Source organism: Jaculus jaculus, chromosome 13 (genome assembly GCF_020740685.1).
Source record: "Jaculus jaculus isolate mJacJac1 chromosome 13, mJacJac1.mat.Y.cur, whole genome shotgun sequence".
Taxonomy (NCBI): domain Eukaryota; kingdom Metazoa; phylum Chordata; class Mammalia; order Rodentia; family Dipodidae; genus Jaculus; species Jaculus jaculus.
In genome coordinates, this window is record NC_059114.1 from 63,444,511 (window position 1) to 63,464,546 (window position 20,036).

Consider the following 20,036-nt stretch of genomic DNA (forward strand, 5'->3'; position numbering starts at 1 on the left):
TATTTTGATCAATTCTTAAACATTTTTTTCAAGTCAATGCTATAGTAATTCAATAAATCTATTTGGATACTGATAATTGATGGACTAATGGTGAGGGTGCTAAATTTGATTTATAGATGGTAGTCTAAGGGAGAGATTGACCTTTATTCCCCTTCCCGTTGCTTTTAGAAGGCAGCCCTCAAGTGTGTCAACACATCTATACTCTAGGCACAATAGAGTTTTGAGAGATTAGGATAAGTAATGTAATACGTTTGCTTAATTGCTCTTTTTTTTTCCTCCTGTGTGTTTGTATTGGCTAAGGTTTTGGGGAAACTGTAAAACAGGCAGCCAACAGAGTGGATCTGTATTATTTTCCCCCTAAAAATGAAAGAATCTAATGATAAATGACAAGGGGAATTTTAATTTCTCTAATAGAGCAAAAATGGCAAAAGTCCTAGAAATGGTTCAAACTTGAAATTGTTTTTAGCATTATGAGAACTTAAAATCTCAATTGAAAGTAAACAGCTGTAGTATTTTATAGAATACTAGTATTGTTTGCTTTGTATATGTCATAACAATTGTAATTTATTGTTTCCTTAGCACTTAATCCGTAGTAGTGGAAAATTAATTCTTCTAGACAAGCTGTTAATTCGCCTAAGAGAAAGAGGCAATCGAGTGCTCATTTTTTCTCAAATGGTGCGGATGTTAGATGTCCTTGCAGAATATTTGAAATATCGTCAATTCCCCTTTCAAGTAAGCATTTTGTTGTTTTTATCAAATTCTTGAGCTTATTTTAGAGAATTAACCTTTGAAATGATTTTTAAGGGAAATTTTTTAATATAAATTATATTTCCCTGAAATACTTCTCTATTATGTTTGTCTATTCCTTTTTTCTTTACATTTAGCAAAAAAACCTTTTTGCTCTGTTTTTTCCTTTTAATTTCATTTTGGTATATATTTTCTTTTAAAAACTCATCCAGAGTTTCTAGAGTTAAAAAGATCTAAAGCTGACTTATATGAATTTTATGAATTAGGATTAATTGTGAGGAAAGAAAGGTAATTTTTGTGACTGATGACAGAATAGTACAGATTCTGTTGGTTGTGTACTAACAGCTATTCTGATATGTAATTTACTGAATGAAACTAGGTTTAGGGAAGGTGCCAGAGGCCCACATAGACTTACAGTCTATCCTTCTATTCTAATTTTTTTTTTTTAACATTTCAAAAAGTTTTTCCTTTATTTAAACACAAAACACATTTACAGCATGCAGATTAACTTAAAAATCACATAGTGTCTTCCCAAACTCTTACATCTGAATGTATGCTTAAGCACTGAAAATAAACCAACCTATTCCACAGGTGGGCTCTCCTCTTACCTAACATCAAACTGAGAGTTGCATACAAATTGAGTTATGCCCAGTAGTTCATTTTCTTATGTTAGACAAATAATTTAACTGATCACCATAAATAAATATTACTCTTTTATTTCACTGAGTTTCTCTTCTGAACTGTTTACCAATACCATTCAGAGGAACATTAATATGTCCAGTCACAAAAAAAGAAGACACTGCAAATTAAAATATTGTCAACATCCTAAATGATCAGAAATTTCCATTTATAATAGTAAATGCTGTATTAAATAGCAAAAAAGAGCAATTCACTGAAAACAAATTTATGAAATTCTTGTATACTTTATGAAAATTTGAAATTATAAATAAAAAAGAACCTGTAAGATATTTTAAAAACCTAACATTGTGTATTCTGAACCACATGCTGGTTACAATTCATTGTGTTAAACAGCACCAATCCCCATGATACATCTTAAAACTACCATATTCAGACAAAAGAAGTCATTTCCTTTGTGAAAATCCCGAAAGCAGCAAGTTTTCATTTGAAAACAAAATATAAATGTGCAGCCAAGCTATTCAAAATTTAGATTGAAGTTCATTCAATATAATTAAAGCTAATTGTGGTGAATTTAATATTAGATTCAGGAACTGTTCTTAGTACTTTGCAGCTACTGATTTATTTCTTCTAGAAGTCCTTTTTCCCTTAATAGTGCCAATAACAGCAGATATTAACTATACACAGTGAGTAAGTATATATTTATTTAGTGCAGACAATAAAACAACCAAGTTAGAATAAGAATCAAGGCATATACTGCTTATTATGCTAAAGTTTGCAGTCAAGTAAGAGATATTAAGTAGGTAGTTACAAGGAAGTGTGTACATTGCACCTATGCTATGAAAGACAGGAACTTGTTGAAATGACAAGATTTACAAGGAAACAGAACAATACCACTATACTATTTTAAGGTTTTTAAATCAGCTTTCAGATATGAACTCCATATCATACTATTCACTCAATAAACTATACCATGTGGGCAGTCTTTGGTGTGCTCACAGGGGTTTGCAACTCTCCCTGCAATCAGTTTACCCCATTCTATCATGGTGGCACGCAGCTCTCTTAGCTGCAGCTGCCTCTCATCTCTATACTTCCTCTTATGACCAGTGCATATGCTTGTGATGTAATTGTTTTTTACATTGTCAGATAGAAAAACAGCACAGAAGTACTTAAATGGCACTGTTTTCTGGCCCTAATCCCTTCTCATTTCTAGATTACTTCCCAAAGGGAAATACTGAAATTTTATTTTGTTTCAGGCCGTACCAAATAAATAGTAAACCACTATTCTTTATTTTTTTTATGTTATTCCCCCTGAGGTAGGCTCTCACTCTAGCACAGGCTGACCTGGAATTCACTATGTAGTCTCATGCTGGCTCCAAACTCAGGCAATCCTCTTATTTCTGCCTCCTGAGTGCTGGTAAGGTGTGTACCATTATACCTGGCTAAACCACTCTTACTCTCTTTTTCTTTCTTCTTTATTTTTTCCCCCTTGGTAGGTTCTCTCTGTAGCCCAAGTTGACCTGGAAATCACTAGTCTCAGGCTGGCCTAAAACTGATCTTTCTATTTCTGCCTCCTGAATGCTGGGATTAAAGGTGTATGCCACCAAATTTGGCTTTCTCTACCTCCCTCCCCCTCCCCCCCCACTTCAAACTACTATTCTTAAAGACTTCACTTTTTGTTTTTAAAGATAGGGTCAATCTCTAGCCCAGGCTGACCTGGAATTCATTATATAGTCTCAGGGTAGCCTCAAACTCTGCTACTTCTGTTTTCTGAGTACTGGGATTAAAGGAGTGAGCCACTACACCCACATTTTCTTGTTTTTTAGTAATGGAAAGAAACCACCACCACCACCATCTCTCCCCCCCCCCCCTTATATACCTCTGTTTCTATACTTTGTATAGTTAACAGTGTAGCTTTAGACCATTTCATTCAAGCCACCAAAAATAAGTTCCTTATTTCTTTTTCATTTTAGAGTTTAAAAATACATATTGAAACAGTAAAGTTCTTATATACCTTACTGTTCATATTCCAGGTTGGTTCAAAACTTAAGATTTTATTTTTATATTTATTTATTAGAGAGGGAGAGGGAAAAAATAAGCACACCAGGGCCTCTAGCCACTGCACACGAACTCCAAATGCATGTGCCACCATGTGTATCAAGCTTACGTGGGACCTGAAGAATTGAATCTGGATCTTCAGGTTTCATAGGCATGCTCCTTAACTGATAAGTCATGTCTCCAGCCCCCATATTTATCAGTGTGAAAGGTTTGAAGCATGCTAATGTATACTGCAGAATCTGCAAAAAGCTCAGGGATTCCTGACACTGGTAATTCTGGGAATAGGTAATTAGAATTGTTCTAATAATTTTTTTTTTAAAGGTGTAGTTGAGCCATGTGCGGTGGCACACGCCTTTAGTCCCAGCATTCGACAGGCAGAGGTGGGTGGATTGCCATGAGTTGGAGGCCACCTCGAGACTACATAGTGAATTCGAAAAAAGGGTGTAGTTGAAAATCTGTTTAAAAGGGATCATTTTTAAGAAATATTTAGTTTATTTACTTATTTGAGAGAGACAGTGGGCTCATCAGGGCCTCTAGCCACTGTAAATGTAAATGGACTGCAGCCACATGCGTCACCTTATGCATCTGGCTTACGTGGGTACTGGGGAATACCTAGTCTTTGCAGGCAAATGCCTTAACTGCTAAGCCATCTCTCCAGCCCGGATTTTTTTTTTTAACCTCCACTGTATTTCTTTTTTTTTTCGTCGTCGTTGTTTTCTTCTTGTGATCCTGGGACTCGAAACACAGAAGCTTGCATATGTGCTAGCCAAGCATTCTACCACACTGAATTACATTCCCAGCTCTGCAAAACATTTGTACATCCCTTCTGATAAAATGTCTTCTTGAATTTTTACCTTTCCTGTTGCAGATGATGTCTTTTAGAATGTTCTTTTTTTGTTGCCTATTTACAGAATTGTCACTGATTATTGGTTAATTGTATAATTGGTAGCTGCAGTAACTTTGTGTATTTTATTGTATCATTTCTCTAAATAACTGAGATTAATTATAATAACTTGAGCAGGTCTTTCTATTTATTTTGGTTATAGCTTTTCTTCCATTTTATGCTTTTTTTAATTGCACTATGATAATTAGCCTTTTTGAATAGCAGCAGTTGTGCTGAGAATATATGATTCACCATTGATTACTAATGGTAATGTTTGCTGTAAACTGTATGCAGATGTTTTTTCAGGTTAAAGAAATTTCCTTTTTTAAAATTTATTCATGGATAGTTAATACCAAAAGTGATTACTATTTGTAGTCAACTGTTAAAAAATTTATATAACAAGGCCAAAGTTGACATATCTTTGTAAAATGATACCTTAATCTTTCAGTTGCAAGCTTGGATCGTAGGCTGGGGATGTAGTTCAGTGGTAAAATGCTTGCTTAGCGTATGTGAAGCTCTGGGTTCAATCCCCAGCACTGTAAAAATAAGAGAAATTAAAAAGGAAAACAGTATGGATCATAATAGCAAGTTATTCTTAGTGTATAACCAAGTGGTACTTAAAGCTAGCCTTTTTTTTTCTGTGTCAAGGTTGAAGCTGTTGAACCCAGGGCCTTACATACAGTAGGCAAATTGCCTACCATAAAATCATACCCCAGTCCAATAATAGCTAATGTTTTGCAGTCCCTTATATTGAATACCAAGGCACCAGGTTGGTTTATCACATAGTGTTAACTTAAAAAGAAACTGATAAGAAGAAAAGTTGAAGCACTTGCCCAAGTTTCTTGTGTAGACTATTTGACTAGAGACCACAATACTTTTAAACTTGAACATTCATGGGAATTGGTGTAGAGGATTTTTGCTGGGCCCTTCTAAAAGTTCTCATGCATGGGTCTGGATGGCTCTGTAATTTACATTTCCTGTTGTCCGGTGACACTGATGCTGCACTCCAGTAAGCACACTGGACTTCTCATACTTGATTTATATTCTTAAGCATTTTTGTATATGTAGTATTTTATTTTGTTCTATTCTAGAGATTAGATGGATCAATAAAAGGGGAGCTGAGGAAACAAGCCCTAGATCATTTTAATGCTGATGGGTCAGAGGTATGAGCACTTTTTAATATTATAAATTTTGTTTTAATCATAATTGTATTCTTTAGTCATATTTTGTTTGGTCATTTGTAGTTTTTTTTCTTAATTGGGTTTTGATGCTGGCCATTTTTCATTATCAAAGTGATGTTTTTATGTCAGTATTCTCTGTTAAATCCGAAAATTTTTCCTCCTTGTCAGTAGTATTTCAGCATGTTACACAATTAGCTTCCTTTTATTTAGAGTTCTTTATGTGCCATTTTTATAAAGGGAAACAAAAAACTTAAGGCCATAATCCCATTCCTCCCATTTCATTTCCTCTACTTTTCACCAGGAGTAAGCACTGTACTGAATTTGGTATATGGTATTACCCCAAGGTTTGTTTTCTTCCATCCATCCATACGGTTTTTCGAAGTGTGGTCTTGCAGTAACCCAGGCTAACTTGGAATTCACTATGTAGTATCATGGTGGCCTTGAACTAACTCATGGCAATCTTTCTACCTCTGCTGGGAGTAAAGGCGTGTGCCACGCCTGGCTAGGTTTTAATTTTTTTTGTCACAACTTAAAATAATTTAAAGTCTTGAATATTCACTACTCCTTACAGGATTTCTGCTTCTTGCTTTCTACGAGAGCTGGGGGTTTAGGAATTAATTTAGCTTCTGCTGACACTGTTGTCATATTTGATTCTGATTGGAATCCACAAAATGACCTTCAAGCACAGGCAAGAGCTCACCGAATTGGGCAAAAGAAACAGGTATTTTCATTTGTTTTGATGTTTCTTCTTTCATTCCTTCTCCCTTCCCTTTACTCCTCCTGTCCCCCATCTCCCCCACCCCCATTAATATTTTGTGTATAGAATTGACTTATATCAAGGGAGGATCCAAAGAACCGAGTCAGGGTTTTTGACAGGATGCTGAGGAACCCAAGTTACAAAATCACCTGAAGAATCTGACAGAACTGAGAGAACTGTCTCTAAATGAGGCCACATGTTCTTATTTATATTGTTACTATGAAATGTGATTTTTATTGATATTCAGTACAAAACTTTATTTTAGCTTTTAAGAATTTGAGTAACATAATGTTACTGTTATATTAAATTTCCCATGTTCTTACAAGTTCTCCACATAGAGTCAACCTGATTCCAGATGCTGTACAATCATTAGGCACTGCTATAATACAGCAGGCATATATGATGGGACTGTTTTTATATGACTGAGAGAAGTAGAGAAAATACATTATGTATCAATTCTTGTCAATCTTGGGAAGTTTTTTTTTTATGGGGTAGCTTCTTTATTAACTTGGTGAGCAGTTCATAGGACTTTCTAACATAACCTAATGTATATATTTATATACATTATGTATATATTTGTATATATTATATATCTTATATATTTATGTATATATACTTATGTAATGTACTAAACAGTATAGGAATCAAAGAAACTGCTATAAAGTTGTCAGAAGTTTGCCATGTTTTTTTCTTTTCCTAGCTGATTTTTTAAAATCATGATTTTTAAAAGAGCCAAAACAAAAATCAACAAATAAAATATCCATGAGTGTATAAAGAAAATCTGTCTAAAAATAGTCTAAAGAAACTGGTATAAGGTTTTCAGAAGTTTGCCATTTTTTTCTTTTTTTTCCTGGCTAAATCATGATTTTTAAAAGATCACAAACTAAAATCAACAAATGAAATAGAAGAATGTATGAAGGAAAATTATCTCAAAATAGTCTCTTAAATCAGTATACATTAGCTATGGCCATGTTTATAACATTTAAAAAATTTTGTTTTGCTGGGCATGGTGGTACACACCGTTAACCCCAGCACTTGGCAGGCAGAGGTAAGAGGATTACTGTGAGTTCAAGGCCACCCTGAGCTAGAATGAGACTCTTCCTTGAAAAACAAAAAACAAAACAAAAAATTGTTTTGCTTTTGACCATGTAGGGTGAGTTGATCTATATACTATGATATTGACACTCTGTACTATGATTTTGACGTACTGGTTAGGAGAACAAATCCTTATTACTATACCTAGCTTACTTATGTCTATTTTCACAGGTGAATATATATCGTCTAGTTACAAAGGGATCAGTTGAAGAAGATATTCTTGAGAGGGCCAAAAAGAAGATGGTTTTAGATCACCTTGTGATTCAGAGAATGGACACAACGGGGAAGACAGTACTGCACACAGGTTCTGCTCCTTCAAGGTGGTTACTTCACTATAGAAAACATCACATTACAGTTAGGCTAAGCTTTTTTTTCTGAAATGTATCACTATGCATAGATCACTCAACTGTTGTTTAGTGCTCTTAATTCTTACATTTTTGAAAACACAGACAAACATATTTCATGTCAGAGATATATACACAGAACCTGTCATCTTGGGCATTTTCTCTCACGTCTGTGCCTTTGCTTCTTGCAAAGAGACCACTGCTATAAAGGTGATTATGTCATTATAGTAATAGTATGGTGTGTATATTTCCATTAAGTGTTCCATGTTTTTCTATTTTCAGTTCTACCCCTTTTAATAAAGAAGAATTGTCAGCCATTTTAAAGTTTGGTGCTGAGGAACTTTTTAAGGAGCCTGAAGGAGAAGAACAAGAACCCCAGGTAAAGAGAATGAAAGGGTCTCAGCATATGTGTTATCTATTTGATAGGGAAGGGTTCAAATATATTTAAATTAAAGACTGTCTTTTAATATAGGAAATGGATATAGATGAAATCTTGAAAAGAGCTGAAACTCATGAAAATGAGCCAGGTCCCCTCACCGTGGGAGATGAATTGCTTTCCCAGTTCAAAGTAGGTGTTTTTCCTTTATAATTATAAAATGGTGAGGGATTACATTATTTGTTTTGATATTCTTTCTGTAAACATAATTAGCAAGATAATTTTTTGTTGTCTTTTTTGTTAGTAAGATAATTTTTATCTTATTTAGTTTGCTAAATGGTTATGAAATTTTTCTTCCTTCAGCTTCCTATCAGTAACAGCTGGTGAAACAAGTCATGCATAAATAAGTTATGTGGAAGTTGTTCCTAACTCACCTCTAGAATTGTGTACAGCGAGTAGCATGTTCTCTCATTTTGGGTAATACATGAATGTAAATTTTTTAAAAAGATTTCCATTACTGAATGCTGTTAGTTATTCTTTATTGGAGCAGCTTTTTGTTGTTGAGGTAGGGCTTCACTGTAGCTCAAGCTGACCTGGAATTCACTATGTAGTCTCAGGGTGGCCGAGACTACATAGGTGGAACTTGCGGTCTTCTCCATCTGCATCCTTAGAGCTGGGATTCAAGGTATATGCCATCAAGCCTGGCCTGGAGCAGCTTTTTGATAGTAGATTAATTTAAGAATTACCACAAATAAGACAATTCTAGTAAATCAATGAGACATAATCAGTAGTAAGTTACTGGTAATTAGTGCCTACAGATATCACTGGTTTGGTTAAAGTCCTACAATAGAATAAGTCACATAACTTCATGGAAGATGTTGATTGGGTTTATTTACTTTAAAGAAACATTGCTGGTGATGCAGCTTAGTGGTAGAGCACTTTTTTATTTAAAAATGACTGGAGAGCCGGGCGTGGTGGTACACGCCTTTTATCCCAGTCCTCAGGAGGCAGAGGGAGAATCGCCATGAGTTCAAGGCCACCCTGAGACTCCATAGTGAATTCCAGGTCAGCCTGGGCTAGAGTGAGACCCTACCTCAAAAAACAAACAAAAAAATGACTGGAGAAATGGTTCAGTGGTTAAGGCTCTTGCCTGCAAAGCCTAAAGACCCAAGTTCAATTCCCTAGTACCCATGTAAAGCCAGATACATATAAAGTTGTACTTGAATCTGGTGTTCACCTGCAGTGGCGAGAAGCCTTAGTACACCTGTTCTCTCCCTCTCTCTGCCTCTGTCTCTCAAAAAAAAAAATTTACAAAGTAAAAAAGAAAGGAAAGGAAACAATTTCAGTATCTTAGCCATCTTCTGTGGTCAGAAGTTCTTAGGGGATCAGTGAACCTTTGTTCCTTCAGCAAATAATTCACAAAACACTAGAGATATCTGTCATGTACAGTGTCATAGAAGTAAGTAAGAAGTTGGTAATTGTGATGACCACTAGGTGTTTACTGAGGTGGACAGACTAGTAGGGCAAGCACCAAAGCAGGGAAGACAAGTCAGAAGACATCTTAACAAAGCTTGTGAGAATAAGGTCTTCTGGAGCTTGTTCTAACAAAACTGTATTCAAATAATTCTATTCTGTCTTCTTTTAATTTGACTATTAGGGTAGTCATTTAAAAACTCACTGATGGGGGAAAAAACTCACTGATGGTCTGGAGAGATGACTTAGCAGTTAAGGCGCTTGCCTGCAAAGCCAAAGGACCCAGGTTCAATTCCCCAGGATCCATGTAAGCCAGAAGCTCAAGGTGGCACATGCATCTGGAATTCATTTGCAGTGGCTGGAGGTCCTTTGCATGCCCATTCTCTCTCTGTCTCTCTCTCCCTCTCTCTCTCCCCCCTCCCCTTTTTCAAGTAAAGTTAAAATTTAAAAAATAACAACTTATTACAGAAAACTCAGGCTTAGCAGTTAAGGCACTTTCTTGCAAAGCTAAAGGACTTTGGTTTGATCCCCCCAGACCCATGTAAGCCAGGTACACAAGGTGGCCCATGCGTTGGGAGTTCAGAGTTCATTTGCAGTGGTTGGAGGCCCTAGCATGCCCCCCCCCCCGTCTCTCTGTCTCTCCCTCTGAAATATGTAACTAAATAAATATTTTTTTAAAAGTACAGCTGGGTATAATGGTGCACGCCTTTAATCCTAGCACTCGTGAGGCAGAGGTAGGAGGATTGCTGTGAGTTCGAGGCCACCCTGAGACCACATAGTGGTAGGTCAGCCTGAGCTAAAGTGAGACCATACCTCAATAAACTAAACTCAGTGACTTCAATAAACATGTCATTTTTATACCAGTGCATTGATACTTACACATAGCTAATTTTACGTGTTTTATTTTTTGGTGGTGGTGCATATGTATTTTTAGTGTGTAAGTATATGTATACAGTGGTGTGTGCCTCATGAGCACAATTAGTCCAGAGAACAATGTTGGTGTCCTTCTCTGTCACTCTTCCATTTTGTTTTCCTTGAGACGAAGTCTCTAACTGAATCTAGAAATGCTGTTTAAAATCAGTTTGGCTGACCAGTGAGCCCCAGTGATTCTTCAGTCTCTGCCAGCTTCCCCTACTCCATACAACTGGTATTACAAGCATGCATGGCCATGACTAGCTTTTTACATGGGTGCTATGGATTGAATTCAAGTCCTCTCAGGCCCTCACCTTTTAAGCACCAGGCCATCTCTTCAACCTTTCTCTCTCTCTCTGTTTTTTTTCCCTTGAGATAGAGATTACAGGGATGAACCAACATATCTAGCCTTACATTTTAGTAATAGAAGGACCTACTTATTTACAATAAGCATAATTTTTCTTGATTTCATTGTGCTAATATGTATGAACATACTACTATTTGACAATTTTAGTGACTACTTAATACTATACTTAGCACTTTAAATGCTGTATTACCCTCATAAAAGTTAATTTTTATTTATGCCTTTAGAACTGAGGATAAACCCAAATTTAGAGGGCCTAATCATTTAAGTAAGGTCTTAGGATGCCATCTCTACCAGTAGCTGTTTATGAAAGACAGGACTCTTCTTCACCACTTGGGAGTTTACGCATTTTTTGGAAGTGCTGCAGATAATATATATAGCGTTTGAATGATATAAAGTCATGTTCTGTTGTTTGAGTTTTGTAATAGTAGTAATTGTATTGACAGTATTACTCTTAGAAGTCATTTGGTTTGATCTACTTTGTCCTAATAAAGGCAAAAACCCACAGAGATAATTAGTAGTGATACATAGTTGAACCCACTGTTATAGCCATTTTCATTATCTTTATAAATAGTTGAACCCACTGTTATAGCCATTTTCATTATCTTTATAAATAGTTTTGCCTGCTGCCCAGGCTGGCTTCTAACATTTGGACAGTTAGTTTGACATCGGATGCTATTGCCAGTAGTTGGGACTATAGCCACGGTGCCTGACTGATTGAGGTTTTCCTGCATTATTCTAGTATGCTACTTCTCCTTTAAAAAAATATAAACACATACATTAAGGAGAACATTGTTAAAATTCTGGAATTTGGCAGGTTGCCAACTTTTCAAACATGGATGAAGATGACATTGAATTGGAACCTGAAAGAAATTCAAAGAACTGGGAAGAAATCATTCCAGAAGATCAAAGAAGACGATTAGAAGAGGAAGAAAGGCAAAAGGAGCTTGAAGAAATTTATATGCTCCCAAGAATGAGAAACTGTGCAAAACAGGTAACTTTTAATTAAAATATATATATATATATATATACCTATGCTATGAGGAGTGAAGAAGTATGTATCCTGGACTGATCTTTCCTGTCCTGTCCTTTTTCTTTCCCTTTTCTTTCCTTGTAATATTGACCCACAGTTTGCTTTTTTTCTTTTTATGTCTCTTAATATTTGTCTTATAAAATCAGTTGGAAAGTGTTCTCCTTTTGTATTATTGGGAAGCATTTATGAAAAGCTGGGAATAGTCATTAAGTATTAGAATACTTTGTCAGGAAAACTAATCTAGGCCTGTAGTTCTTATTGGAAGATTTTGAACTAACTTCAATTTCTTTTATAGATACAGAACTATTCAGGATATCTATTTCTTCTGAGTGAGTTTTATAGTTTCTTTCTTTTTAAAAAAAAAAGCCTTTAAATTATTTTTATTTATATATTAGAGAGAGGAAGAGAGAAGTAGAGAGAGAGATAGAAGGGGCATGCCAGGGTCTCTAGCCACTGCAAACAAACTCCAGATGCATGTACCACCATGTGCATTTGGCTTATGTGGGATCTGGGGAATCAAACCTGGGTCTTTAGACTTTGCAGGCAAGCTACTTAACCACTAAGCCATCTGTCCAGTCCCTGTTAGTTTCTTTCCATTGAGGAATTTGTTCATTTTCTCTAAGTAGTTGAATATATAGGCATAATTATATTTATAATATCTTCTTCATGTTTAAGTGTCACTGAGCTATTTGGTGATGATCTCCTTTTATTACCAATATTGACATTTTTTTCTTGATCATTCTAGATTGAGATCAGCTTTATTTTTCCACAAACCAGATTTTGTTTTGTTAATATTTTTCTATTTTTAATTTCACATGTTTTTGTTTCTTATCATAGCTTGTCTTTGATTTAATTTGCTCTCTTAAGTTTCTAAAAGTATAAGCTAAGATAGTTAGATTGTTCTTGTCCATTATTACAATTTAATGGTCCAGATTTTCTATTAAGTTACTTTTTCAAATCCTCCAGATTTTAGTATATATTGTTTTTATTTTTCTTTAACATCATATCATCATTTCCCATTTGTTGCTGATGGTCTTCCAATTTTGTTTGTTAATGGGTTCTCTTTTAGTTCTATAATGTCCAAAAGAGCATCTTTTGTGTAATTTGCTTAAAATATTTGTTTGTTGCCAAAATGACAAAATTATCAATTTCCTTCTTTCTTTTTTTGAAGCAGAGTTTCATTTAGCCTAGGCTGACCTGAAACTCACAGTGACCCTCCTTCCTCAACCTCTCCGTAACATTGGTATTAAAGGCATGGTGCCACCACACTCAGTGGTGAAATTATCAAATTTTTAAAAAATGTTATCAGTACTCTCCCCAGCTAGATTGCCTCCTCCAACGAAAGGAAGACCTCATACAATGCATTTGCCTTCTTTTTTAGAATAATGCGTAACAGTCATTTGTCTTGATTACTGAAAATTTTGGTTTCTCCTCACTAGATTCTGAATAAGTATGAAATTTGCCTTTTGTTTTTGAGACTTGCCTCATTCTATTCCTTTCTCCACTGTCACTCTCAGGGTGGGGGTTAGGGACTAAACTTTTTACATTACTTCTTTTATTCTCTTGGGTCTGTAAGAGAAAAGGGTCTTATAAGGCTTTACTAGGTTTCTTGCCCATTTTGAAAAAGTTGACTTCTCCCTTTTCCTAGGCCTGTCCCCTGGAGTCATCCTCTTGCCAGTCTTTAAACACCTCAGTGTGGGTGAAGGTGTTTCTTGGTATCTGTGGCTCATAGGTGTCCTGTGTTCACATGTCTTTTTACCCTTGGCTTTCAGCAGATCATAGGCAGCTTACTTCTACTACCTGTAGCGTTCATTGTGGGAATTATTTGGCTATACTCTTCCTCTGTCCTATACATGGTCTCACTAGACAACGTACCATCACATTGTTTTTTTATTTCAAGAGACATGTCTAGATTAACCTCTGTGCTATTTGAAATCAGCACCAGAGATGGATGAACACCCCTTTCTCTGTGGTATTGTCAGAGCTGACAAGTCTTGCTCGTTTATTGTTTGTCAGGTGTTAGGTTTACAAAGAAGCTGCATTTCATTACTTAACGTCTTTTTACATATCACTGACATCATATAATTTTATATTATGTCATCTGACTATTTGCCAATGAATAACCTTTTTCATGACTGGGTGTGGTGGTGCACACCTTTAATTTCAGCACTCAGGAGGCACGAGTTGGAGGACAGCTGTGAGTGTGAGGCCAGCATGGAGATACAGAGTGACTTCTATGTCAGCCTGGGCTAGATTGAGACCCTGCCTCAAAATAAACGAATTAAATAACATTTTCAGTATTTTTTATAAAAAAGACTGGTTACTTTCTATGTAAGAGTGCCTTCAGTATTAAGGCTATTGATATAACCCTTCGTAATTAATGTGTTATATTATTTTCTATTTTTTACATGCAGATTCATATTTTTAAGGTTTATAGTTTTTTTCTGTAGTTTTTATTTGCCTTTAAGATAAAAAAAATTAATTTTTACTCTAATCGTGGTTAAATTTTTGTCTTTCAATTCCAGATTAGCTTCAATGGAAATGAAGGGAGGCGCAGTAGAAGCAGGAGATATTCTGGATCCGATAGTGACTCAGTCTCCGAAAGGAAAAGGCCAAAGAAACGTGGAAGACCACGCACTATCCCTCGGGAGAATATTAAAGGATTTAGTGATGCAGAAATTAGGCGGTAAGGTGACATAAGACTATTTTTGTTTTAATTTGGTTTTATTAGAAGATGAAACTAAGGTATTTAAAATCCAGCAGTTTTCCAGAATTACAACATTCAAGTAGGTTTGGCTCTGAGTAATAGTGATTTTGCTTTTAGGCATTGATTTAACCCTGGTGAGCACAGAAGGACAAGAAAACCAAGACGTGGAGCATCGAATGTTTGCATGTTACTTACTTATTGTTAGAGTATTTAAATACTAAAATTCTTTTTACTAATGTGGTTCAGAGTGATCCTTTTGAATAATAATAATATACTTTAACATATTTGATTTTTTTTTTTTGAAATGCACTACATTTATGAGTCCTAACATTACTGATCTTCTTGTGGTAATGATTGTGTTCTTTAGTTTTAACACTGAGGTTGATTGCCTTTTGAAAGTAGTCATGTTAAAAGCATTTCTGGGACTGAGATGTAAGTGAGCAGTAAATCTCATGCTTAGCATGTGCAAGGCCCTAGATGGTATTCTCACTCAGAACCACACATCACACAAAATGTGTGTTGTTTCTGATATGGCCAAGTGAGAGTAGAGGTAAGCTTGGCTGTACATGATAAATTGTAACTTCTGTTCAGAGTACCTCTATATGTGCACACCCTTGAGGGGAATGAGATGGCACCTTATTTTGTTTATGTAACGTCTGCATGTAAAACTTGAAAAAAGATTGTTCATTTTTGTTTTGAGACTTTGTTACATCTTTTAAGCCATTTAAACTCTTTTTCTTTAAATCATAGACCCAACAGTTTTTCTTCATTGTTTCTACCAGGAAACTAAGTATGCTGTTAGTTTTTGTTAAGGGTACCTTTATAACCATCTGATTTGCTGGACTTTCCGTCTTTAGTTGAAGAAGCATTTCAATCATCTACTTTTCCTGGATATTTTCCCTCATCCATCAACCACTTAAGTTACTTTGTTCTGAAGTAAAATTTTTATTTTCCATTGTTGGTGTAATAGTCATGAATTAAGCCCTTGTGGTAAATTTCATCAGCACTGGCAATGTGAGGAGGTATAATATGGTTGATAATCATTCTGGAAATACTTCCCACTTCCTGTGGTAGTATTGAACTTTTTTGGTCTTGTGTATATAATAAAGTAATTTCTAAAATAAAATTTAGCTTCTATTGTTTTATTTATATTGATACCTTAGCTGTACTTGGTGTGTGAGATTGTGTCATATTTGGTATAACTTGATGTCTTAAGATTTTTGCCTATGACATAGTTTGTTCCAATTTTTGTAGTATGGTGCCTTGAGTTAAGTTTTGCACCAACAAGTCTTGTGTATATGAGACTAAGTCTTACGTAGCCCAGGCTGACCTCCAGTTTCTGATCATCCTGTGTCAACCTTTCAAGTATTGGGATTGCAGCTGTGCGGCACCATGTGTGGTTCCAACAAGCATTTTCTTACTTCCAAATGCATTGTATGGATGTGGGGGAGGATGTGTTTGTGTGTGGGTGTTACTTTTGTGTTTTTTTACATTCCTGGTGATTGAACCCATGGCCTATGTGTATACTTAGCTCTCTGTCACTGAGATAGCATCCCTAGCACACTTAATTACATGTACATATTTTTTAATGAAATATGTTTGAACCAAACATTTATTTTCTGTTAGGTTTATCAAGAGCTATAAGAAATTTGGTGGCCCTCTGGAAAGGTAAATATATGTGTCATTCTCACATACTTTCATATGTAATCACCTCATTTCTATTCATTTTAGCTACTTTGTTGAATTTGACCTGAATAAACTTTTGAAAAGTTTATAGGAGGCAAATTACAGATTGATATTTTGAGAACTTTCTACTATTTATACTCTCTAAAATTGTCTTACCTTTAAATTATCTGTAAAACATCTTAAAGTGCACTTTTCTAACTGTAATACACTTTCACAATTTTCTCCTTTGCCATTATGGAAGAACAGAGTTATCTATATAGGGACTCAATTGCTAGCCTAAAATAATCCCTGACCAGTTTTCCTTAACTAGGGACATACTCTTAATTTTACCTTATGACTTACTCTTACTTTACAAGCTAATAGAACTTAAATCATCAATACAGCTTTTATAATATTTTCATTTATTTTCAAACAGAGAGAGGTAGAGAGAGGAAAGACAGAGAAATGTACACACCAGGGCCTCCAACCACTGCAAACGAACTCCTGATGCATGTGCCATTTTGTGTATGTGGCTTTATGTGGATCTGGGGAAACAAAGTTGGGTCGTTAGGCTTTGGAGGCAAATGCCTTAACCACTAAGCCATCTCTCCAGCCCTTTTTTATAGTTTTTTAACATTGTGGGGTAATCCCATAATTGTTGATTATTTGGATACTCTCTGAAATTTATTGTACCTAATCTACTCTGAATATTGAGCAACCAAAATTCAGTTTAGTTTATTTCTTATAAAAACTCAAAATAGAGCTACATTCTATTTTATTTGAGCTGACTTGCTTTAAATGTATTGAAATACATACAAGATTCTTTTAGATGATGGAAAAATAGTCATGTTCATCTTTGTATCTGTTATATTCATGACAATAAAAATTACAGGACTTAAAGTTGTCATAAAACTTAAGTATCTCTTATTCTGAAATTTTGTTCACTGGTGAAGAGATTTTATATAACTGGTATGTAATCTCCTGAAACCCCCTATTGGCTCTATAATCTGTATCTCATTACTACTCACGAATGCTTGACTAGATTGTTTCCTAGGCAGTTGTCTTAGTTCTCAGTCTCTTGTGCCAGTTATGTCAACTATATATAATTCACAGGGTATGCAGTAGAATGATACCTGGATCTTGACATAAAATATAAAGCTTAGGGTTTTTTTAAAGTAGCATAATTAATACATTTGCCTGAAAATTATGTTGTTTTATTTTATATTTAAGGATAAGTTATGAAATTTGTTTTCTGGAGAGTTAGGATCAAGAGGCCAGCAGGAAAGTCCAAGTCAAAAGAAAATCTTCCCCTTTCCTAGGCCTGCTGGGGAGGGGGAAGGGAAACTGAGAGGATGCCCCTCACATGGGGAAAGAACGAAGAGGTTAAAAGGCTAAGAGAGAAGAAGACTGAAAATTGTATGATTTTATTACAGGTTAGATGCAATTGCTCGAGATGCTGAATTAGTTGATAAGTCAGAAACAGACCTAAGACGACTGGGGGAATTGGTACATAATGGTTGCATTAAAGCATTAAAGGACAGTTCTTCAGGAACCGAACGAACAGGTAAGGTACTGAAATTTGAATGATTTAAAAGAGAAGTAAATGAAAGTTTCAAAATATACTTTTCTTGGGTTGGGTATTATATCACAGATTACCAGGTCATCAGACTTAAACATAGATCTTACCAGACAAAGCAGTATGGACCATTCTGAGTAATAGGAAGTGGAGAGTTGAGCAAAAAACTACAGTTTGAAGTATCTGGATCTATACCTGATGCATTCTGCTTGAGACATAATGTGAGGAAGTTATTGTCTCTTTAGCACACACTACCCAAGGAAGAGCAGGGGGTGTTGATTTGAAGGTTGCATAGTTATCTCATTTAGCCTTATTTTATGATTCATCCACCTAAAGAAAAGTACATTTGTAAGTCTTAGTGGTTGGATCCACTCAAGAAAATCATACTAGAATTCATTAGAGGCTGGCCTTATTAATTACCTGATACTTTAGGTAGTGATTGTCATCTAATAAACTTAATACCTAGTGTATATACAATGAAATTTAAACTTCACAGGAAAATGAGTAATTTATTTGTAAACATTAGTAACAGCACATGTTGTGTTTTGTAGAATTGTCTAACATGCTTTTTTCCTTCTTTCATTCTCTTGTGTAAAATATTAAGGTGGTAGTGGTAGGCTTGGAAAAGTCAAAGGGCCGACGTTTCGTATATCTGGCGTACAAGTCAATGCCAAGCTCGTTATCTCCCATGAGGAGGAGTTAATGCCTTTGCACAAGTCCATTCCTTCTGACCCAGAAGAGAGAAAGCAGTGAGTTACCTACTTTACTAGTTTTTGTTATTTGATAATTTTATTAGGAACATAGGCTAAATTTCAAAGACTTTTTTTTTTTACTATGCTTGAATCAAAAATTTCAATTACTTAAATATTACAAAATTAAACTAATAAAACAGAAATTTGAATTATTTGCTTACTTTTACACTAGGTATACAATCCCATGTCACACGAAGGCAGCTCATTTTGATATAGACTGGGGCAAAGAAGATGATTCCAATTTGTTAATTGGTATCTATGAGTATGGATATGGAAGCTGGGAAATGATTAAAATGGATCCCGACCTCAGTTTGACACACAAGGTACTTGTAAACTTCTTGACATTAATGTTAAATTTAATTTCTTTAAAGTTTTTTTTTTTTTTTTTTTTTTTTTTTTCATTTATTTGAGAGAGAGAGAATGGGCATGTCAGTGCCTCAAGCCACTGTAAATGAACTCCAGATATATGTTCCACCTTGTGCATCTGGCTTATGTGGGTCCTGGGAAATTGAACCTGGGTATTTTGGCTTTGCAGGCAAGCACTTTAACCACTAAGACATCTCTCCAGTCTGGATTAAATTCAGTTTTTTTATTTTGTATGTGACAGAAGGAGAAAGGCAGTACACAATATGCTCACAGTATTTGATTGTGAAGGTTAGAGAACAACTTTCAGATCTCACCTTTCTACCTCATTGGAGGCAAGGTTTTTCTCTGGATTTCTCTGTGCTGGTATAGATAGATCTTTTCTGTGTTAATCATGTGCTTTGGAAAATTCTGTCTCTCCCTCCCATTTTACCTTTAGCATGTTGTGGTGATAGACCCACCAAGGCTTCAAGCTTTGTACCTGGGATTTGTGGGAGGATTGAACTCAGGTACTCATGCTTAAATGTTGAACACTTATCAACTGAGGCCTCTCTATACCCTAATGCATTCTGACTTTTGTTTGTGAGAATAAGGAAAGCAATTGATCTAGCTTTGTAATTTTGACTTCTTTTCATGAAAGGATTAAATTTAAATAGGTGATCTCAGATTTTACTTTATTTCTGAAATTATTGTATTTGTTAAGTCAGATTTTTCTTTTATATATTTATGAACACATGACAGAGAAAGAAAAAGGAATAAAATAACAAGTATGCTGAGGCCTCTGGCCACTGCAAACAAACTCCATACACATGTGCTGCTTGGAGCATTTGGTTTTATGTGGGTACAGGGGAAATTGAACCTGGGTCAACAGGTTTTGCAAGCAAGTGTCTATAACCACTGAGTTACTTCCATAGCCCTAGATGTATTTTTAATATTTATGTTATTTTGTAAAAAATTAAATTGGGGGGTGCTGGGGAAATGGATGAGAGGGTACGAATGCTTGCTGTGCATGTATAAATACCTGAATTTGCATCCTAAAATCCACATAAAAAGCCAGGCATGGCCATACTTGGGTGTAACCCAGTGGGGACAGCGACAGTAGAGATAAGATTTA

At 35.4% G+C, this 20,036-nt stretch overlaps 1 protein-coding gene across 1 annotated transcript in view; it reads left to right on the forward strand.

Moving 5' to 3' along the window:
• The window catches only part of Chd1 (chromodomain helicase DNA binding protein 1), a 93,733-nt gene that overhangs the window by 56,910 nt on the left and 16,787 nt on the right, over positions 1–20,036 (forward strand). The window contains exons 17-28 of the mRNA XM_045132359.1: positions 580–732; positions 5,416–5,487; positions 6,077–6,226; positions 7,529–7,677; positions 7,984–8,080; positions 8,174–8,269; positions 11,644–11,820; positions 14,385–14,545; positions 16,193–16,234; positions 17,665–17,795; positions 18,412–18,556; positions 18,732–18,882. Coding sequence (XP_044988294.1) covers positions 580–732; positions 5,416–5,487; positions 6,077–6,226; positions 7,529–7,677; positions 7,984–8,080; positions 8,174–8,269; positions 11,644–11,820; positions 14,385–14,545; positions 16,193–16,234; positions 17,665–17,795; positions 18,412–18,556; positions 18,732–18,882 — 1,524 coding nt within the window. The remainder of the gene's footprint in view (positions 1–579; positions 733–5,415; positions 5,488–6,076; positions 6,227–7,528; positions 7,678–7,983; positions 8,081–8,173; positions 8,270–11,643; positions 11,821–14,384; positions 14,546–16,192; positions 16,235–17,664; positions 17,796–18,411; positions 18,557–18,731; positions 18,883–20,036) is intronic.